General features: G+C 47.5%; 1 protein-coding gene across 1 annotated transcript in view; it reads right to left on the bottom strand.

The window, feature by feature from the left end:
• The window catches only part of LOC147747372 (methylcrotonoyl-CoA carboxylase beta chain, mitochondrial-like), a 299,929-nt gene that overhangs the window by 184,014 nt on the left and 92,861 nt on the right, over positions 1-23,054 (bottom strand). Inside the window, exon 3 of the mRNA XM_086953849.1 lies at positions 14,117-14,295. Coding sequence (XP_086809975.1) covers positions 14,117-14,295 — 179 coding nt within the window. The remainder of the gene's footprint in view (positions 1-14,116; positions 14,296-23,054) is intronic.

Raw genomic sequence — 23,054 nt, 5'->3', positions numbered from 1 at the left:
CGTGGTGCAAAACTCCCAAAACAAATGAATACACCAATCAATCAATGTGACAACACAGCAACGCATTTGAACAATAGAATTAAAGAATTGAATGATAAACTTCACCTACAGTGAGGTACCACAAGGTAAACTTTGCTTGGATCGTGCTACTTGAGGGGGTGCCATAACCGAGGACCTGCAAATGTCCTGATTGACGTCTACCCGGAAATACCTGATCCTCTGTAATTTGAGCGGGAAGACGCATCCAAGAACAGACAATGAGGTAGTGTGGAAAAGGCTGCTTTAATGAAACAGGTGCACAAGCCTGGCAATACAGAAACCTTGGCGCTACGCCATACATACTAACCATCAAAACCAGTCCTCACTATACATCTTAATACCTATCTATCCTGCGCTCCCTCCCTTAAGTAACCCAGCACAAAATCAAAAGCCCAATCACAACTCTTCTCGCTCAAACTTCCCATGTCCAACCATCGTAATATACACCACTATTGCCTTCTTATTGCATTTAGATCCCCCCCAACCCCACATATCCCCGACTGGGTCTCAGCATGACCAACGTTTCTTTCAATAACTTTTAACCTGTGTAACCAACAGCCAAATCACCCGCTCAGCATCAGCAACAACCAACAATTCAACCTATCCTTGGGCATCTGGTTCATTTAAAAGCCTGCAAAATCCATCATTAACCGACTAAAAACCACCCCAAAAGATTTTTTTAAAAACAATTCAACCACCAAAACCCCCAAACATCTGAAACTAGGGAGGGAGGGTGGGTGGTTGCATGTGTGATGAAAAGACAAAGAAGCGTGGCTCACTGGTTAGAGCAGGCAGACCCTGAAGCAGAGGTCAGACCCGGGACCAGGGTTCAATTCCCGACGCGGCAGGGTCTTGAGCTCAAATGTCCATGGACTCGATAATTCTCGCTTCGGTGCCTGACCTAATCATGGGTTCACACTCTGCAACTCTGGGCATTAAGCTTGCTTAATCTCCACAACGGCCCCCCGCGGCGGGATGCCTGGCTTTCACCTTGGGGATGCCCTGTAGGGGCTATCTCACAGGGAAAAGCCAGGACGGGTTCCCAAGGCAAGCGCGGAGATACCCCTTCGGGGGTCGATTCAGGCGCTATATAAGAAACATAATAATAAAAATAAAAAAAACGTCTCCAACCTGTAATTGTGCCTGTTAACTAAAATGGCACCCAGGGCCATATGTAATGCACTATTTGTCCAAAATTCCACCCAAGTACCCACCGGCCAACCGCTTAGTCCCTTTGCCCTCGGTCCCTGCAACCCGCCCAAATATTCTGGGGAGGTACTGTATTCTGACCAACCCCCCCCCCCCCCCCCTCCCCCCCCCCCCCCCCCCACCAAAAAAAACAACTTGGAAGGGCACCCGCAAGAACAGACAACAAAATAGTGTGAAAAAAGACAGCTTTAATGAAACAGATGCACAATTCCCAAGTACATTCAACTGCGCTATGCCTTACATACTAACCATCAAAACCTGGCCTCACTACACATCTTAATACCTATCCATCCTCCTTCCCTAAGTAACCCTTTAAACAAAACCAAAAGCCCAATCCCAACTCTCCTCACTCAAACTCCCTGCATCCAACTATCAGGCATACACCACTGTTGCCTTCATATTGCATTCAGAACCCCCTCACCCTTCCCCTTAAGTGGGTCTCAACATGACCAACATTTCTTGCAATAACCTTCAACTTGTGTAACCAACTGCCTGCAGAAAAACCTCCAGAATATTTCTGTTCCCCCCTCGCCTGCTGAAAATTTGCCACATCCCCACTAACGTGCAACAGCCCTGCCAATACATTTCTCACCAGCATCAGGAATAACTCAACCCCAAAAACCAATCATCCCATCGCAAGGAAAAAACTCTACTGTTTTATATTCTATGTCCACATTTCCAGATTTGCAAAACTGTTTGAGCTCCCTGTTCCCTTTCCGTCTTGTCCTGTCAATGGCACCTGGTTTGATCGCCCCTCTCCAAGCCCTCCTCAGTAAGAACTCAGTCCACAATATGGTGATACCATCCCATAAACTTTTGATCTCCTGCAAGTCAGCCTTGATACTCTTTAAGAGTGCTAGTCCTTTCATCTGCAGTAAGCCATTCTCGCCCAAATACAGGAGCAAAATGTCTGGGTAGGGGCATCCCTTCGTCATCAAAATTAACTTAGGCAATAACTTATACCAGTGCATGCCCCCTAGCCAAATCACTTCAGCTGAACCACTGTGTTGAGACATCCAAGCTGTTTTCCACCTCTCCTGGTTTCCACATTCCAGGCCGCCCATTTGACAAAGGAATGCCCATATATCCACACCTCTATAGTCCTCGCCCTGGGCCTGCAATGCAACCTAGGATGTAAAACAGCAATATTAATGTATATCCTAAAAAACCTAACCCAATCTCAAATAGTGCTGGTAACAATCTGACCTCCATCTCCCCACTCCACCTAGATCTCTGCAGCCCTCCACCCCTTGCGTTCTGCTTCCTTCGCCATCCCAATCCGGAATGAATGCGCACCAAACCCCTGAGCCTAGTATCCCAACATACTCACAGCCTCTCTCAATACCACCAACACCTGTGATGCTGTAAACTTGGCCCATCCGGGTGCCTAAAAATTTCACTGCACCTTGTCTCAGCAACACCATCCACAATGCACATGGGCAGACTCACACTTCTGGGTAAGCCCTAAATGTAATACACGTGCCCCTGCCTGACCAGTCGGTCTTAAACCTGGGAAGCCACATTTGCACCACAGCGGGATCCAATCCATCTCACATCCTCCTTTTGGGCCCTCACATCTTAGCCTTTGAACAGACTACCCCCATGACCCGAAAAACCCCAAAGAACAATCACACCATGAACATCGAAAAACGCAGCGTCTCAAAATCATCCATGCAAATGTGCTGTAGCATAAATGTAATCTCCTTCAAAATGCCAAGTGTTACAGGGTGCTGCATCTTTCCCCATTGTCCCGCTAACTTGCCCATCCCTTCAAAATCTGCCCCTGCCGATTGCTCATACCACCCTAACAGCTTCCCATAGAAAGCTACCCCAGCTAACTTACCCGCTATGGTGATAGCCGACAAACCCTTCTCATTTAAAGACATAATGAAATGTATCACCTTATTTCGTCTGGGCACTACTCACTCGACGCCACTCCGTCTCACCACCCCAGACTGCAAGAATTCCTCCCATGAGAACCTGTACGCTCTGCGGGTGATCTTGCCTACGGACCACAAATGAACTGCCATCGCTGATTCCTCTAGTCGGCCCATGGTACAAGCCCACAGATCTTCCTCCAGAAAAGCTATGCACCGTCCCCCGTGATTTCACTTTTCTGCCACTTCTCTGCACACCACCGACCTTACCAGAAAATGCAAAAACTGTGACCATCAGCTGCCTCCGAGAAAAGTTTGACCGGCCACTCCACCTGCTCCCCTATTCCAGCCATGGGATCCCATTGCATTATTTCAAAAACACTCTACAAACTCGCAACTGCTCCTTCAGCCCATCCTCGAGAAGAACCCTGTGGTTTGGAAGTGATGTCCCTGCCAGCGACAGCCCCAAGTGCAAAGTTCTGCCTGCCCTCACTGCCCTGCAAGCAAATTTTAGATGGCCTAGGAGTACCTTAATATCTTTCACATGAACCTTCGGCTTCACCAACATCCTGTCCAAACACTTCCACTTCTTGTCCTGAGGCAATCTAATCTCCATGTTTGTGGATTCCAGTTGAGTGCCCAAAAAAGTAATCACCTGCATCGGCCCTACAGTCTTCTCCTGTGCCAAGGGGTCCCAAACATCTTGCATCAACTCTTGAAACAACAACAAACCTTTCAGACATCAGGTGACGCTAGGGCACCCATAAACAAAAGCATCCAGCTATTGCGTCACGACCTCCTTCCCCACAAGTAAACAAACTTGTGCAAACAGGAACTAAAAATCTCAAGCAATGAATGGAAAATTAAATCGCCAATTGGCAATGCTTTGACCACAATAAAGTGGCCCACAAACAGCATGCTCAACAACTTATAATCATCCGAGTGAACTGGAAGCAAATGAAAAGCTGATTTAACATCGCATTTTGCCATCAATGTGCCTAGGCCATACCAGTTCACCAGCTGTATGGCTGTGTCTACGGAGGCATAGTGCACTATAGTGCATGCCTCCGGGATGAAATCATTGAATGACAGGCCTCCTGCCATGACAAATGTTGAATCAACCGAAACAAACCTGGCTCCTTCTTGAGGAACACCTCAATCAGCTATACCGTAAGGCTGACCAATGATCAGTCCTCAAACAGACCCTCCCATCCGCCCTTCTCTTACCTCCTTCAACAGTTTGCTCCACCGGGATACAGGGAGAATGTCCTCAGACTCACACAGGATAAGGAGGCCACAGCCTTACGTAGAGCAACAGAGCTCAGTATGGCTCAAAAGGTATTGTGTTCTGTATAAAGTTTCTTCTTCGGCATTCTACTTCAGTTTTATTTTGCCATTGTGCCTACATATTATAGAATATTTTCACATTGTCCACAAGAATCGCTGTTTTCAAAATCTATTGTATGCTCTGGTTTCCTGAGAGTAGGGTCTCCCTTGTTTTTTTCCGATGTAACGCCACTTGTACCAGGCACTACACCTTCATCCGCAACACCATCTCCAAATTGGTCATTATAAAGTTATTGAAAGGAATTCTGTTCAGGCAACGCGGATGCAGATCCGCATTCTTGCCGCTCTTATATGCGGTACAATGTGGTCCCAGAGACGCCACTAAGACACAAGCTCTGTCTTCGGGCTAGGGCTGCCAGGTCGCACCAGATGTTCCCGGCTGTAGTGACATCTTCACCGACCCTACCTCACTCACATGGTTAGCACAAAACTGGCCCTGACCTACCTGCTCTGGCTCGCTAGGAGGTGTCTCAGGCAACCATACCCACCTCACAGCACTCCCCCAACTGGTCCCCCTCTCCCCAACCCACAGGTAGGATGCGCTCAATCCCCCCCCCCCTGCCTGCTTTCAGGAGCTACCATCAAATCCTTCTCCGGGCCAACAAAAGGGTTCCCACCCCTGCTGCGGTAATAAACAGTTTCTGCTCAACGGCATCCCCAGGCCTATTCCCAGGCACATAGACTCCCTCCATGTCCTGCCAAGCAGGTGCTAGCAAAGCAGATTCGCTTCCCTTAAGGCGAGCCAGGCCAGCCACACACTCCTCTGCCCGAGCCCTGCTTGGGCTCCTCACACTGCCTCTCATTGGACACCTACATTCTCTACTCAGTCAGGCCTGCCAGCGCTGACTAGACCAGTCCAACGCCCGGCCTTGTGAATCAAAAACCCTACCTCCTGACATCATGAGCACTGCCCTTTCGTGGCAGAGAGGCGTCACCGCACTCTCTGGCCTGCCAGCCACAACATGCAGCAGGTAAGTGCTCCACACGTACTGGCTCCTCGTATGGCCTCTGGCCAATCTATGATGCTCCCTGTCTCACCAACACATCAGCGCTAAAGCGCCGACACCTTATGGCTCCAGCCTCCGGGCCTCATTAACGCGCTTCGATCAATCAATCAATCACAGACATTTATAGAGCGCACTACTTACCCGGAGGGTCTCAAGGCGCTTGGGGAGGGGGGGGGGGGGGGGGGGGGGGGGGGAGGGGAGTGCTGCTACTGCTCGAATAGCCAGGTCTTGAGCTTCTTCCTGAAGGAGAGGTGGTCTTGGGTCAGGCGCAGGTCGGGAGGGAGGGAGTTCCAGGTCTTGGCGGCCAGGTAGGAGAAGGACCTTCCTCCTGTTGTCGTTCTTCGGATGCGGGGGACGGCGGCGAGGGCGTGGCTGGCTGATCGGAGATGTCGTTTGGGAGCGTAGAAGTTGATGCGTTTGTTGAGGTAGCTCGGGCCTTGATCGGGTAGGGCTTTGTGTGCGTGGGTGAGGAGGCGGAAGGTGATTCTTTTGTTGACGGGGAGCCAATGCTGGTCTCTCAGATGTCCGGAGATGTGGCTGTGTCGTGGGATGTCGAGGATGAGTCTGGCTGAGGCGTTCTGGATCCGCTGGAGTCTCATCTGGAGCTTGGCGGTGGTTCCGGCGTAGAGGGCGTTGCCGTAGTCCAGTCGGCTGGTGATGAGGGCCTGGGTGACCGTCTTCCTGGTCTCGGTGGGGATCCACCGGAAGATCTTCCGTAGCATGCGCAGGATGTTGAAGCATGACGAGGAGACGGCGTTGACTTGTCTGGTCATGGTGAGGGAGGAGTCCAAGATGAAGCCCAGGTTGCGTGCGTGGTCTGTCGGTTTGGGTGCGCTGCCCAGGGCAGGGGGCCACCAGGAGTCGACCCAGGCGGAGGGCGAGGAACCCAGGATGAGGACTTCCGTCTTGTCTGAGTTCAGTTTCCGGCGGCTGGTCGTCATCCACTCGGCTACGTCTTTCATCCCTTCGTGAAGGTTGGCTCTGGCGGCGTCGTTGGTCAGGGAGAGGATCCGCTGGGTGTTGTCAGCGTAGGAGATGATGTTGAGGTTGTGTTGGCGTGCGATGGCCGCGAGGGGGCTCATGTAGACGTTGAAGAGGGTGGGGCTCAGTGAGGATCCTTGAGGGACGCCGCAGATGACTTCGGTGGCCTCTGACTTGTACGGTGGTAGACGGACTCTCTGTGTTCTTCCGTCGAGGAAGGAGATGATCCATTCCAGTGCCTTCTCCTGGATTCCGACGTTGCTGAGGCGCTGCACTAGGGTGCAGTGGCAGACAGTGTCGAATGCCGCGGAGAGGTCTAGGAGGATGAGGGCCGCTGTTTCTCCGTTGTCCATCAGGGCTCGGATGTCATCGGTGGCAGCGATGAGGGCGGTCTCGGTGCTGTGGTTGGCTCGGAAGCCAGACTGTGAGGGGTCGAGGAATCCATTAGTCTCGAGGAAGGCGGCCAGCTGTTTGATGACGGTCTTCTCGATGACTTTGGCTGGGAACGGGAGGAGCGAGATGGGGCGGTAATTCTTGAGTTCGGTGGGGTCCGCTGTAGGTTTCTTTAGTAGGGCGCTGAGTTCGGCGTGCTTCCAGCTCTCCGGGAAGGTGGCGGTGTCGAAGGAGGTGTTGATGATGTCCCGCAGGTGGGGTGCGATGACAGCGTCGGCCTTGTTGAAGACGTGGTGAGGGCAGGGGCCGGTCGGAGATCCGGAGTGGATGGAGTTCATCATGCGGATGGTGTCTTCGGTGCTGATCGGAGTCCAGGCGCGGAGGGTGGTGGTGGGGGGTGGTGGTTCGGTTGTGGCGTGCGTCGGTTGAGTGCTGAAGCTGTTGTGTATGTCTGCGATCTTGTTGTGGAAATAGGAGGCGAGGGAATTGCAGAGGTCTTGCGATGGGGTGATGTCGTTGTTTCCGGCGTTGGGGTTGGAGAGCTCTTTGACGATGTTGAAGAGTTCCTTGCAATTGTGTGCGTTGTTGTCCAGCCGGTCCTTGAATGCAGTTTTCTTGGTGGCGCGGATCAGTTGGTGGTGCTTCTGGGTGGCAAGCTTGAGGGCGGTCATGTTGTCCGGTGTTGGTTCCCTTCTCCAGGCTTTCTCGAGGGCTCGGCAGTTCTTCTTGGAGCTCTTGAGTTCGTCGGTGAACCATGGGGCCTTCTTGCTGCCGGGTCTGCTGGGCGGGGTCCTCAGTGGGGCGAGTTCGTCCGCGCAGTTGTTGATCCACTTCGTGAGGTTGTCAAGTCAAGTCAGAAAATTTATATAGCGCGCTACATACCCAGAGGGTCTCAAGGCGCTTGAAGAGGGGTGGGGAATTACTGGTCAAATATCCACGTTTTAAGTTGCTTTCTGAATGCTAGGTGGTTCTGAGTAAGGCGAAGGTGAGTGGGAAGTGAGTTCCAGGTGTTAGCTGCCAGGTAGGAGAAGGATCTACCTCCCATGGTGGTTTTGTTGATGCGAGGTACAGTGGCCAGGGCTTGATTGGATGATCGTAGCTGGCGTGAGAGGGTGTAGAAGGACAGTCGTGTGTTGAGGCATTCTGGTCCGATTTCGTAGAGTGCTTTGTGTGCGTGGTTTAGGAGCCGGAAATTGATCCTCTTATTGACGGGGAGCCAGTGGAGGTTTTTCAGGTGACCAGAGATGTGTTCTTTGCGCGGGATGTCTAATATGAGCCTGGCTGAAGCGTTCTGGATTCGTTGGAGTTTTTTCTGGAGTTTAGCGGTAGTACCGGCGTAGAGGGTGTTTCCGTAGTCCAGTCGGCTCGTGACCAGAGCGTGGGTGACCGTTTTCCTAGTTTCGGTGGGGATCCAACGAAATGTTTTTTTGAGCATGCGAAGAATGTTGAAGCAGGATGAAGAGACGGCGTTGACTTGTCTATCCATTGAAAGTGAGGAATCCAGGATGACGCCCAGGTTCCGTGCGTGGTCCGTCGGGATGGGTGCTTTTCCAAGGGCTTCTGGCCACCAAGAGTCGTCCCAGGCAGAGGGGGAGGTGCCTAAGATAAGGACTTCTGTTTTATCTGAGTTCAGTTTCAGACGGCTGTGTTTCATCCATTCGGCTACTTCTTTCATTCCTTCGTGTAGGTTAGTTTTGGCGGTGCTAGGGTCATTGGTGAGTGAAAGGATCAGTTGAGTGTCATCCGCGTAGGAGATGATGTTGAGGTTGTGTTGGCGTGCGATGGCCGCGAGGGGGCTCATGTATACGTTGAAGAGGGTGGGACTGAGTGAGGATCCTTGGGGTACGCCGCAGATGACTTCAGTGGCCTCTGAGATGAATGGTGGGAGGCAGACTCTCTGGGTTCTTCCGGTGAGGAATGAGGTGATCCATTCCAATGCTTTTCCTTGTATTCCGATGTTTTTGAGGCGCTGTAGAAGGGTACTATGGCAGACTGTGTCGAAGGCTGCGGAGAGGTCAAGGAGGATGAGGGCGACTGTGTCTCCATTGTCCAGGAGAGTTCGAATGTCGTCTATTGCTGCGATGAGGGCGGTTTCAGTGCTGCGTTTGGCTCGGAAGCCGGATTGTGAGGAGTCGAGGGATTTGTTAGTTTCAAGGAAGGCGGCGAGCTGGTTGTTGACCGCTTTCTCGATGACTTTGGCCGGGAATGGAAGGAGCGAGATGGGGCGGTAGTTTTTGAGTTCGGTGGGGTCAGCTGTGGGTTTCTTCAGGAGGGCGCTGAGTTCGGCATGTTTCCAGCTTTCCGGGAAGGTGGCGGAGTTGAAGGAGCAGTTGATGACATCTCGGAGGTGTGGTGCTATGATGGAGTCTGCTTTGTTGAAGATGTGGTGAGGGCATGGGTCGGTTGGGGATCCTGAGTGGATGGAGTTCATCAGGCGGATGGTGTCCTCAGTGGAGATTGGGTTCCAGTCGTTGAGGGTGTTCAAGGGAGGTGGGGGTCCTGCTAGGGGTTGGGTGGGTTGGTCTTCGGGTTGGTTGTCGAAGCTGTTGTGGATGTCTGCGATTTTGTTGTGGAAGAATGAGGCTAGGGAGTTGCAGAGGGCTTGGGAGGGGGTGATGTCGTTGGAGTTGGCCGTGGGATTGGTGAATTCCTTGACGATATTGAATAGTTCTTTGCTGTTGTGGGCGTTGTTATCTAGTCGGTCCTTGAAAGCGGCTTTCTTGGCTTTTCGGATCAGTTGGTGGTGTAAGCGGGTGGCGTTTTTGAAGGCTTCCTTGGTGCTGGTGGTTGGATCTTTTTTCCAGGCCTTCTCAAGGGAGCGGCAGAGTTTCTTGGATTTCTTAAGATCATCGTTGAACCAGGAGGCCTTCTTGCTGCCGAGTTTGTTTTGTCGTTTTTTCAGTGGTGCTAGGATGTTGGCGCTGTTGGATAACCATAGGGTGAGGTTGGTGGCGGCTTGGTCGGGATTAGAGGAGTGGGCTGGGGGGTTTAGAAGAAGCGATGAGGAGATCTGGTCGGTGGTGATTTTGTTCCAGTTTCTTTGCAGAGTTGGTTGGGGGTGGTTGTCGGGTTTGGGCTTGTTGTAGGTGAAGTGAACGCAGCTGTGGTCAGTCCAAAGGAGAGCCGTGGTGTGGCTGAAGGAGACATGTTTGCTGGAGGTGAAGATAGGGTCGAGTGTGTGACCTGCGATGTGGGTGGGGGAAGTGACCAGTTGTTTAAGTCCGAGGTTGGCGAGGTTGTCCAAAAGGGTGGTGGAGTTGCGGTCGTTGTTCTTTTCAAGGTGAAAGTTGAGGTCTCCCAGAAGGATGTAATCTTTGGAGGGGAGCGCGTGTGGAGTGATGAAGTCCGTGATGTCCTCACTAAATTGTGCGCGGGGTCCTGGAGGTAAAGGAGGGTGCCTCTGAGTGTGGTCTTGGGGTCGATGTGGATCTGGAAGTGAAGGTGTTCAGAGTTGGCGAGATTGACGTCTGAGCTGGTTGAGATGCGGATGGATTTCTTATGGATGATAGCGATACCTCCTCCTGTGTGGCCGGTACGGTCCTTGCGTATGATCTTGTAATCTTCTGGGATGGCAATGGTGATGACTGGGGCAGAAGAGGCGTTCATCCATGTTTCTGTTAGGAAGGCGACGTCCGGAGAGATGGTGTCTAGTAGATTCCAGAGGTCAATGGCGTGCCTGTGGACCGATCGGGTGTTGAGCAGGATGCATTGTAGGTGGTTGGGGTCGGATATCTGTGGTGTGATCGTAGCGGAGTTGTTGTCGGTGCCGTTGAATTTGCAGGAGTTGCATGAGAAAGGTCCGTGGGTTTGTCCAGGAGCGACTTGGACGCAGTTGGGGGAGTGGTCGGGGTTAAGGGCTAGGAGGGTGGTGGCATCGTAGGTAATGTGGGAGGGGTGGGCGTGACAGGGGCCAGGGGGTATGGAGCTGGGCGCGGTCCAGGCGCGGACGGGCGTAGACGGGCTTACCTTTGGCGCACCTTCGGCGCGGCCGTAGCGCGTGGACGCTGCGCGTGGTACCATCTGGCTTAAAAGGATGGTGGAGGGGGCGGAGCGTTGGAGGGTCAGCTGGGAGGCGGGATCAGAGAGGCAGGTCAGGGGAGAGGAAAACACAAAATGGAGGGCAAAAATGAAAGTAAAAGCAGGGCACAGCACAATGCTCGTCAACAGGCAGCCAAAGGCTCTCAACTCCTGCTGAATACCTCTGCCAAAGCGCCACTAACAAAAGTACTAACGTTGCACACTACAGCAATGAAGTGTAAGTTATAAATACACAGAGCGCCAACCAAAATTTTACAATCAGGTTTCAGAAAGCGCCAAGCGACAATCAGCTTCCAAGCGCTAATGCAGAAGCTTTGATAAACGCGGTTAGCTTCGCAGACAGTGAGGCACAAAGCGTGAAGCAGGCAATTCAAAGTGCAACAAAGCACAAATCAATTAAGTGAAATTACGTTCTCACAGCGCAGCGCGAGCAAGAGCTTAAAAGCGCGATTAATCTTTCAATGTCAACGATACCAGGCGCGGTCAGGAATGCTCGGGTGCACAGGGCTTCAGCTGCGATGCAGGTGTAGTCAATCAGTGAATCTAGCAGGAGAGCGTGGGGGGAGCGACCGTTCAGGAAGGAATCCCGGTGGTCACAGCTAGGTACGGGCTGGGGAGAGTCTGTTCTTCGTGTGTGGGAGGGTCAGCTGGGAGGCGGGATCAGGTTGTCGGTGGCCTGGCTGGGGTTCGCTGAGCTGGCGGGGGGGGTGCTGGCTCAGGGAAGCGGCGAGCTGGTCGGCTGTGATCTTGTTCCAGCTTCTTCGAGCAACCGGTTGCTGGTGGTGGTGGAGCGTCGTTTTTCTGAAGGTGAAGTGGACGCAGCTGTGGTCCGTCCAGTGGAGTCCAGTGGCGTGGCTGAAGGCGATGTCTTTGCTGGATGAGAAGACGGCGTCGAGTGTGTGTCCGGCGAGGTGGGTGGGGGTGGACACCAGCTGCTTGAGTCCGAGGTTGGCGAGGTTGTCGAGCAGGGTGATGGTGTTGCGGTCGTTGTTGTTCTCCAGGTTTAAGTTGAGGTCCCCCAGGAGGATGTAGTCAGCGGAGGGGAGAGCATGCGGGCTGACGAAGTCGGCGATGTCCTCGCTGAATTGTGTGCGTGGTCCCGGGGGTCAGTAGATCAGGGTGCCTCTGAGGGTGGTCTTCGGGTCGGTGCGGATCTGGAAGTGTAGGTGTTCGGCGGTTTTCAGGGTGTCGTCGGTGTTGGTCGTGATGTGGATGGTGTCCCTGTGGATGATGGCGATGCCTCCTCCCGTCTGTTTGACGCGGTCTCTTCGGGTGATCTTGTATCCCTCTGGGATGGCGATTGCGATGTCGGGTGCTGAGGAGTCGTTCATCCAGGTTTCCGTGAGGAAGGCGACGTCAGGAGCTGTGGTGTCGAGGAGGTTCCAGAGTTCGATGGCGTGCCTGTGGACGGAGCGGGTGTTGAGCAGGATGCACTTGAGGTGGTTGCTGCTGGTGTTCGGCTTGGCGGGTGCTGGTGCGGGGCAGGTCCGGATGCAGGTGAACTTGCAGGCGTGGTAGCTGAAGGGTCCGTGGGTGCGCCTCGGAGTGGCTCGGTAGCATCCAGGGATCCCGCCGGTGTTGAGTGCGATAAGTTCGGTGGCGTTGTAGGACAGTCGGGTCGTCTTCCGTCGGTGGGGGTTCGGGCGCGGTCCAGGCGCGGACGGGCGCAGACGGGCTTACCTTTGGCGCACCTTCGGCGCTCAGTCGGTGCTCCCGCTGCGCGCGGTCGCTCCGGGGGCGTCATAAGAAGGGAGCCGGGAGGGAGGGTCCGCTGGGAGGCGGGGAGCGCGTGGGCCAATCGGCAGGCGGGGGGGCGGGGTCGCGGCAAGAACCGGCGCGAAAATCTAGGCGGGCGGCCCTGCGGCGGCTGGGGCGCCGGGGAGCCGAGTTCGAGCGGCCCTGCGGCGGCTGGGGCGCCGGATCGGAGCGGCGTTAGCAGGCAGGCAGCAGGTAGGAGGCAGGCAGCAGGCGGGGAGCGTGGGGGCAACCAGGCTTCGTGAGGGCACACTTAAGCTTCCCGCCACCCCACCAGCCTCAATTGTACGCCGAAGGCATGACCTGCCCGGGCAGCTGCTCTACTTGGTAAGCAGTTTGGCCCGTGATGGCAGGCCTGCCGTGCTTGATGTGGCCATTTTCCACTTCACGCTTACCGCTTACCCTAAGTGCTTTTGCTTGGGTTTCATGCGGGAGCAGGCCAGCACAGCCGCTGCAAACCCAGTCAACCTCCTCCGCAGCCTCGTAGCACGGGGCACCCCGCTTGCTGCAGGGCCCCCCGGTACCAGCAACCAGCCAGCCTCCTTGCTCCAGCATGAGGAAGGCCTGCCTTATGCTTTCACTCAAGGACATTTTAACTGTCTGAATTAATGAAACTGACGGAATGTAAAAGACAAAGTGTCCCTAACCAGCCGGCGTGTCTGGTAACTGAAATGGCACACCCAGGACCACATGCAATGCCACTGTATGTCCTAAAACCCTGCCCACCGGCCAATCACTTAGCCCTATTGCTATCTGACCCTAACACCCGCCTGAAGATCCGAGCAGGGTGGGGCATTCTGCCCACCCCCCAAAAACTCCAATCTCAGCGAAAGAGACAATCTTTGACCCACTGGATTTCCTATAACAGAGATCACTGTACCTCAGACTTTTCTTCTCACGGTTTATCTATCCAGACAGACAAATAATATTCTAAGACACATTGAGGTAGTAAACTGCATACTGGATGGTGATGAATGTTTGCCACAAAAGCCCAAGGAGGTCACTATATAATGGGAATGGTGGGCAAATCCAGGTCTCCCTCCAGTTAAGAAGCTGAGCTGAATTTATTTTTTGCATGCATGTAAGAGAAACACTATTTTAGACTTTGCTAAAAAAAAAAGCACTCATGAAGTGTTTCACATCTTTGAACAGTCGAACTTTATTTACCTAGGTAAAGTGATACTGTAGGTGAGAATGTACACTCTAATGAGAAATATTAAAAATGTGTCTTTACTGAGGGAACCCACATTTACCATCTTAGTACATTAACTAAATGGCCCATGTATTGACAACATATTACTGTATGCTACTAAAATGCTTTTGATGTCATGCAGGTATGACATCAGTATGGCAACGTACTCAGTACATTTCTGCTGTATGGAAAAAGGTGTGCTCTTCAGAGTATACAACCAGATTAAAACAAGATCACACTAAGCATTTTTCCAACATAGTATGTGCTGTGCATGTTACCTGAAGAGGAAGAAATGCTCCTGCGCTGTCAACCAAGTATACTGAAGGAAGGCAATTCTGCATGGCTATATCTTGAGCTCTAAGAAATTTCTTCACTGAAATTGGATACAAGGTTCCTCCTTTTACCGTTGCGTCATTAGCAGTTAACAGACACCACACTCCACATATTTTTCCAACTCCTAAGAAGGAAGATAAGCGCAGAAGATTACAAATTGACAGCATCACAGATAAACAAATCATCCGAGGATATTCTGCAGTTTGGTTGATTTTAGTATGGCAGCATGGGAGTTTTCTTCAGGTGGTCACAAGAACACACTGGATCACTGCTTTAAATTATTAAATTTACCTCAGCATTAACTGGGAAAATGGAGGACCTCTCCTATCGCTGTTTCTCTTTCTGTCCATCAGTATGTTGCATTTCTCTGAATGTATGTGGTGCACAACAAATTAATGTACAATTTGCTGTTAACAACATCGGGACTGCTTACGATCTCGGTCGGATCGCAAACGACTTGCCTGTTGGTTGCGATCCGACCGACATCTGCCCTTGCTTTCCGCCTGCCCCATTATGATGCGGCGGTCAGAGGCAGCACGTGGAGAGACCAACTGCTGATGTGCGATGGGCTCAAGGAGCCCGTCGGCCCAGCGGACGGAAACAGGCTTTGGGTGCCCCTAGCAGGGCCCCGTCCCTCCGTGGCCTCCGCTAAGAGGCCTGGGGGGCACCACTGGTGCCCCCCCACCCCAAAACATCCATGCACCTTGTGGCATGCACCACGTGGTGGCTGCCATATGATGCATGGATGTTTGCAAACATCCATTTTCCGAATGCGGGTTGTGCAGCGACCCTTTTTTGCCTGCTGCACAAACCGCATTAGGTAAATGGATGTTTACTACTGGCTTATAGGTAGTTGCATCCAAATTCGTCGGATGGAACCGCAGACTGCTTGTCGGTCGGTTTCCATTCCGATGCAATGCCGGTCGGATGCTTGTCCGACCGGCATCGTAATTAGGGACTTTATTACAAAATTTTCATGTTGAGTAATGTATGTATATATATATATTCACTGAAAAAACACAGGTTTCAGGGGTTTTATAGTTAGTTGGACATTTCACTCTTACAAAACCATTGAAATTCCTCTGTTATAGTTACTTGTACTAACTATAACTCACGCGCACGCTATCCACTGCTGATGAGGTCACATATTACATCATTCATGACATGGTCAGTGACATCACTGATGACATTTCAAATGACATCAATGATGACATCACTGATCACACGATCCAGTGAATGTGGTTTGCTTCGATATTTAAATAAGTATTTTATATATATATATATAAATCTGCCTTGAACACTGAGTGGATGTAGATGTGTCTGAAGGGAGGATTTAGTAGCAAAGTGATTGAGTGTCTAAGTGACAAATTTAAAGTGTCTTACTAAATATATGGGATAGTGAATAACTTTGTGAATACCTGTATCACTATCTCTTGTTGTGTAAATTACTACATAAGTTGGTTACTAGGTATGTGAAAGTCTACATTAGTTATTAATTAGTTAAGTGAGTATTTGTATGGGATCGTGAATGAATGTGTGTGTGGTTGGGTGGGACGTGTGTGACTGTCGAAAGATGTGTAAATAGTTGATTTAGTAGGTGTAAGAGGTTAAGACTGAATGTGGAAACAGTTGTTTGGGTGAGTGAATCTCTTTATGGGTGTGGTGATGAGTAAAATATATTTCTCAATGATGTATGTCCAACAAACTAAAAATACAAAAGGCAGTGTATGTGACAATTGTTGTATATAAATAAGTATATAAATAAGACTCAGTGATTGTATGTGTGAGATATGGATAACTGTATAGTTGTAATAGTGATTTGTATAACACACTAAGTATGAGTTACTATATATATGAATAAAAAAAAGTGGTGTTTGTGTAAGTGAGTAGCTTAGTAAATATAAGTATAATCAATTATTTGCATAAGTGAGTAGGATGTCTGCATAAGTGAATAGGATATGTGCTGGTTTGTAATGTTGATGTAGGTGTATAAGTATATTTAATAGTGTTCTATTGATCTTTGTTAGCATTTATGAGTGAATCTATAGGTAAGTGTTTAGATGTGTGTGTAGATTTAGGAATCACTGAGTGGGTTTTTAGAAAAGTGTACTGGTGTGTCAATGGTTTCAAATATGGTACTTCATATTTAATAATGAGTGTTGAAAATTTATGCTACTGTATGATGAGGTGTATCAGTTTGTCACATGGATGATGTCATCAGTGATGTCATTTGAGATGTCATCAGTGATGTCACTGACCATGTCATGAATGATGTAATATGTGACATCATCAGCAGTGGATTGCGTGTGCGTGAGTTATAGTTAGTACAACTAACTATAACGGGGGAATTTCAATGGTTTTGTAAGAGTGAAATGTCGAACTAACTATAACACCCCTGAAATCTGTGGGTTTTTTCAGTGAATTTCTGAGTTTTTAAAAAATGCTAATTCCTAACTATAACATGTCTGAAACCTATGGTTTTTTCAGTGAATTTCAAAAGTTTTTTAAATACGAATTCCTAACTATAACATGTCTGAAACCTATGTTTTTTTCAGTGACTTTTAAAGGTTTTGTAAATGACAATTTTTAAATATATTTATTCTTATATTTATTTTATTGATACTGATTTACTTATTTTTTTTAAACTATTTATTTTAAGATATTTTATTTTTTTTAAATTACATTACATTATGTGGCCCCCCTTCTTTTTATTTTTTTTGGGCCCTGGACCTAATCCCCTAGAGCCTGAACCGCAAAACTAAATGTATTCATTTTTCTTTTATAGGAATGGGATTGCTATGGAAGGAAATACAAGTTACTTATAAGTATGCTTGGAACTACTTTTCAGGGTCAGTGCTGGGCTAAAAGATGAAGCACTAGTTTCTCTCCTGATAACAAATGAATAAATCGGAATTCGTTCTTCGGATGACTTAAGGTGAATATTTTAAAGTTCGAAAACTGCACACTTAATTAAAAAAGAATTTGCAACTGAAACCAATCAATGTAAGCCTATGAAAGGAAATTCACTTAGCAGGTAAATAGTGTTATTATTACTTTTTCTTACTCAGGGATGGATGCTGCATCACCTCTAAACAGTTGAAAGAATGCAAATTACCAAAGACGCGCGGAAGCCCAAGTCTCTTTTTTTTTTTTAAATATTGCTAGAATGCGCGGCTCATACGCGCACACCGCTAATTTACCCCCAAAAAATAATAATTTGGGACCAAAGGGGTCCTTGTGGAACCACCTGAGCAGACCTAAAGGGTCAGGGTGTGTCTACCCTCCCCATTTTCACGTTATAAACTCACATTTGACACGCTTCTTCAGCCTCCCTTCTACCGAGGCATAAAATGGCTGCCAAGAGTTTCAAGTTTCGAATGTTGACAAGCACTTGACAGCCAATTAGTATTCAGCGCCTGATCGGAAGGCTGCGCTTATGGTACGATGACAATAAGCGGAGTATCCGTATTCATTTTTTTTTTAAATGGGAATGGGGCCACGTGGCCTGCCTCCTGTGGTCAATTCCGGGCACGGAGGTCCCCACCCCCCGGGGCATGGCTAATTATATATTATTATTTTATGGAAAAGGGCAGCATAGCCCCCCTACTGAAGCCACTTCAAGGTACCGGGGACCCCATTCCCTGGGGACAGCCTTTTTTAAAAATGTATTATGGCCGTCACCATTGGGGACCGTGCAAGGGTCTTCAATTCCCTCACTGTCATACCGGCTCCCCGCCTCCTGCAGGAGACGGTATTCTATTGACATCCGAAGTCCATCTGTGTATGTACCACCTAGGAGTTGCCTTCACTTTGCGCATGCACGTTTGTGGTAGCGCATCCGTGTTAATATTAAGTATGCGCACAATACCTCCCACCGTCTGGCTATGTACCCCCAACGTATTTCATTTTATTTTACTTTTTTATATTGTTACAGTTGACTTCGTAACTTTTGTTTCTGAGCAAATCACTTAATCTTGCAGCCTTCAATTTTGTAACTAGTGCGCCACGTGCTGCTTCCTCCCCATGCAGTGCACATGTAATCGATTGGCCAATGTTGTATTTTAGCACGCTCTCCATGTTTTTTAATAACGTTAAACTTGATTTGCTATCCTTAGTTCTGTGCAAATCACTTCATCCTGCCAAGTATCTTTAATTTGGCAAGCGCCACGTGGTTGTTCCCGTGGCAGTGTGCCATGTGCTCTTCAACTTAATGCGATGTAGTTTTTCTCGTGTAAGTAGTGCGTCACGTGCCCCATAATGCTTTTCGGCAATAGTGTATTTTAGCATGGTTTCCAGCTCTTATACCTCCAATATCTTACCTTGGTAGGTGATATTTCTAGGCAAATCACTTAATCCTGCCGCCTTTAATTTTGTAAGTAGTGCGCCACGTGCTGCTTCCTCCCCTTGCAGTTCACTTGTAATCGATTGACCAATGTTGTATTTTATAACGCTCTCCAAGTTTTTTAATAACCTTAAACTTGATTTGTCCCCTGTTCTATCTCAGTATACAGATATCTCAACCATGAGACGTACTGGTCGCCACAGGCTGTTTATTCCTGCCCATGCACTATACCAGATGGTGGTCAACCACTCGACATACCAGATCCACTGACTGCTCTCCATAACATAACATTTGTATAATGCAATGCTATTTCCAATTTTGCTTGCCAAATATAACCTCTGATGATTGCTTTTCAACCCCAATCCTATTGAGAAAAATGTTTTATGTACAATAAAATTAATCTTGGACATATGTACAACATATACATTTTTAACTCTTTTTTTCAGTTTGCAGAATGTTTCATAAATCAGCAGCAAATTGCCGAGGTTGAGAAAAAGTATATCTTCCTCTTCCAGCTGATTACACTGATGTCTCAAATATGGCATTTACTAGTTGTCTGAACCATGGAGATTCACAAATTTTTAACGGATAACGGTAAGGTGAATACTCTCAATATGAGTAGTCGATGAAGTTAAAAAGTAACAGATATAAGTACTTGAGGGGTTTTGGTATCAGATAATGTCCAATTCACACTTGTTTGGATAAGTCTGATACAGGGTGGATCTCTGTATAACTAATGGATGATTAAGTATTAGGATGGCATACAGAGCTCCCAACCTTCTTACTTTTTCTCTTAAAGGGTTCCAAATTGGAGACGAATATTAGGCTGTGCAGTAGAGGTTGACGGTGTTGCTCCACTGGTACTTGGGCCTTCTCAAGAAGCAGAAGGAGCCCCTCTCAATATCCTTAACTCTTCCCTTCCAAAGTTGACCGGATTCTTAGTCTCCAAGTCCTTCCGCATACACCAGTGCTCTTTTTTGGGGTCTCCTCTTGAAAGCAGTCTTGCATATCCGGCAAGTAACAAACCAAAGCAGAGTTCAAGTTGTGAACTCTGTTGGCCACAGTGTTTACACAGGGAAAGCAGAGCGGCCTAAATATTCAATACTTCCAATTAAATGCATTAGAAATAATAGAGCTTAATTACAAACTCCTTGCACCACTTTTGCATCACTTTCAACATGAGAAAAGTAACACAAAAGTGGCAGAAGAGTTTTGTAAATAAGCCCTAAAAAATATTTTCCTGCATAATGACTTCATCTCTCACCTAATTCCGTCTCATCTGTGAATAATTTTAAAGACCTGTTCATCTGTGATATAAATATGACACACTAGGCACTTTCATATAGACACCGTTTGAATGCAAGCCTATAAGATAAGTGAAATCTATCAGGTACACTGCACATATTAAAAAAATAGAAAATATCGTCAAGTGATACTTTGACTTGTAATGTGTGACCTCATTTAGTCGCATCGATCTAAGTTTAAACACTAATTTTCTTTTCTGTTTTGCGGATCAACTACATTACTTCTATTGGAGTCCATATTATATGCTGTTTGTTATATTGTTTTTTTAAAGTTATGGTTCCAGTTATTTATTGTATTCTTATCATTTAGTTATACATCCAGCTATTTATTGTTTTTAATAAAAGTTAATTAAAAAAGTACATACGTCTTTTTTTTGTGGGGGTAGCAGTCCACAATAGAAATTATATTTAAAATTTGAAGTAGAATTCTGAGGCTAGTTGTTTACCAGATCTTTACCAGAGTGTATAGCTACAACTTACGGTTCCAATTCAAAAGAATAAAAAGTACAACGCCATTAGCAACATAGTGTGGTGAACTTATGACCTCTGTGCTCACGTAAGTGTTCCATGAACTGTTACTATAGTAACAGGCAGAAAGCCGTTTGGGGGTAGGGTTACTGGCTGTACAGAAACAGTTATATTTACCCTGGATCCTCTACATGACAGAAAGTAAAGCAAAGTAAGACAAAACACTGTGCACCAGATTTACAACCCCTTTCACCACTTTTGCATCCAACCCCCCCTACAAAATTACAAGTCTGTGAGCCTCAATAACCCCCCCTCAAGCTTCGGGAATCACCACCCCTGGGAATTTGTGTATTATGGGAGGCAGACTGCGTGGCCTTCCGCCTGGTGCCCTCGAGGGCCCTGCAAACTATTACGACTGGCTCCTGCAGTGTCCCAGGGTGCCTACCCCCGCTATACTTACTGCTGTATGCTTTGACAGAGCGGGACTCTCATGACTCCCGCCCTCCCATAGCAAACATAGTTTGCATTTTGAAAGATTGAGCAGTGAAATCTATTCTCACTTCCAAAATTCAAAGCAGATTGCATTTCCATATACAAATTAGCATCTACCCATGCAAAAAAGCAATACTGGTTCCCGAAGAACGCAAAAGTTCATCACACAATGTTGCTAAAAAAAAAACAGCAAGTGTGCTTAACTACTCAATATACTACCTTATCCTACGTAATGTTATTTTCAATCACGTTCTGATAACCAATAAGAATTATGCTTCTAAAAATCAGAAACATGCACCCTAGTTTTCTGTGTAGAATGTTGTCAAACAACAAATCATTTCTTTTCTGTTTCAATTTAACTTTTCCCCCAAACTCCCTTTGTCTATTCTAACATATGCCGAAGGCAGAAATTGAACTACTCTATTTTGTCCACAGATTGAGAAACCTAGGAAAAAATTTGAATAAATCTGTTTCTACTTTTCTCTGAGATTATAGAATGGTGTTCATATACCACAAAAATCTGTGTTTCAATATGCATGGCATCTATAGGAGAGATGCTGTACATTTTACAGATGAAGGGAACATAGTCTTTCTCATGAACTTTAGACTCTGCATCGGTACTTACTTGTAAGTACTAAAATCTCTCAAACACAAGGGCTCTTTTTAGAGCCACCCAACATCTAAACACATAAGCGTGATGTATATCTCAAAAATACGTGCTTCTTTTTTTTCGGTGGTGAAATGCGTGGATCCTACGCACATCCCGCGACTTTTTTTTTTAAAAAGAAAAATACTATCTTACTTTTCTGGCCCTACGGGTCCTTATGTGACCCCCTGAGCAGGCCTAGGGGTCAGGGTGTGTCTACCCTGCCCCCTTTTCACACGCTCCACACATATTTCAATGACTTCCTCAGCCTCGCTTCTACAGAGGCACAAAATGGCTGTCAACAGTTTCTGATTTCGAATGTTTACAATCGCTTGACAGCTAATTAGAATTGAGCGCTTGATCAGGACGGTGCGCTTATCCTACAAGGCCAATCCTCGCACAATCCGCAGATCCTTCGCGCCCATAGATATATAAATAACTTTAACAGTAATTTTCAAAGAAACTACTGAACAGATTGACACCAGATATGCGAATGGCACAAGTCAGAACTGAGGACTACCTCTCTGCCAAATTTGGTGCAATTCCGTTCAGCAGTTCGAGCTGTAGCCGTGGCTAAAGGTCCTATGGGAAATTGCATGGGGAAAACACGTTTTGGGACCCCCTTTTTTTCTCAGCCTCAGCAATCACCCCCAGACTTTCAGGGAAGGAGCTGAGCTAGCCAAATGTTTGGAAAATTTCAAGAAGATTCATCAATCGACGCCAAAGTTATCTCCAATAGAATGTTGCGGTAGGATATATATATATATATATATATATATATATATATATATATATATATATATATATATATATTCACAGAAAAAACCATAGGTTATAGACCATATATAGTTAGGAATTTGCATTTACAAAACCTTGAAAATTCACTGAAAAAACCATAGGTTATAGACCATATATAGTTAGGGATTAGCATTTAAAAAACCTTATTTTATTTGCACAAAACCATTGAAATTCCATATATAGTTAGTTGCACTAACTATATATCGCGGACCCGCAATCCACTGCTAATGATGTCACATATTACATCATTCATGACATGGTCAGTGACATCACTGATGACATCACTGATGACATCTCAAATGACATCACTGATGACATCACTGATGACATCTCAAATGACATCACTGATGACATCACTGACATCTCATTTGACATTACTGATTACATCACTGATGATATCATTTATGTGATAATACATCTTCAGACTCTAATATAACCTTTGATACACTCAGTGTAAACAGGCACTCACAGACTGTCACACATCCATGGAGTTACTCACACACCTATTCAGTCATGCAAAGAATCAATCACATCTCCATTTCCTTAACTATACAGTTATACACACCTTACTTATTCAAACATATACTAACACATATTTACTCTCTTATACAATCCTTGATACAAGTTCACAATGATTCATACAGCCACTCTCACATTCACTGACTCTTATGTTCAGTTATTTATATATGTCAACTCTCACATGGAGTGTGTTTTACATATGTACTTACTTTGACACGTAGAACTGAGATATCCATTCACTCACCAATATACTCATGCACACAGTCAACTGTCCATACAGCTGTTTCTACATGCACTTTTGAACCCATACACCT

This window comes from Lissotriton vulgaris, chromosome 1_1 (assembly GCF_964263255.1).
Source record: "Lissotriton vulgaris chromosome 1_1, aLisVul1.2, whole genome shotgun sequence".
Taxonomy (NCBI): domain Eukaryota; kingdom Metazoa; phylum Chordata; class Amphibia; order Caudata; family Salamandridae; genus Lissotriton; species Lissotriton vulgaris.
Note: the sequence above shows the minus strand (reverse complement) of the source record. Positions and strands in the feature narration are given on the sequence as shown.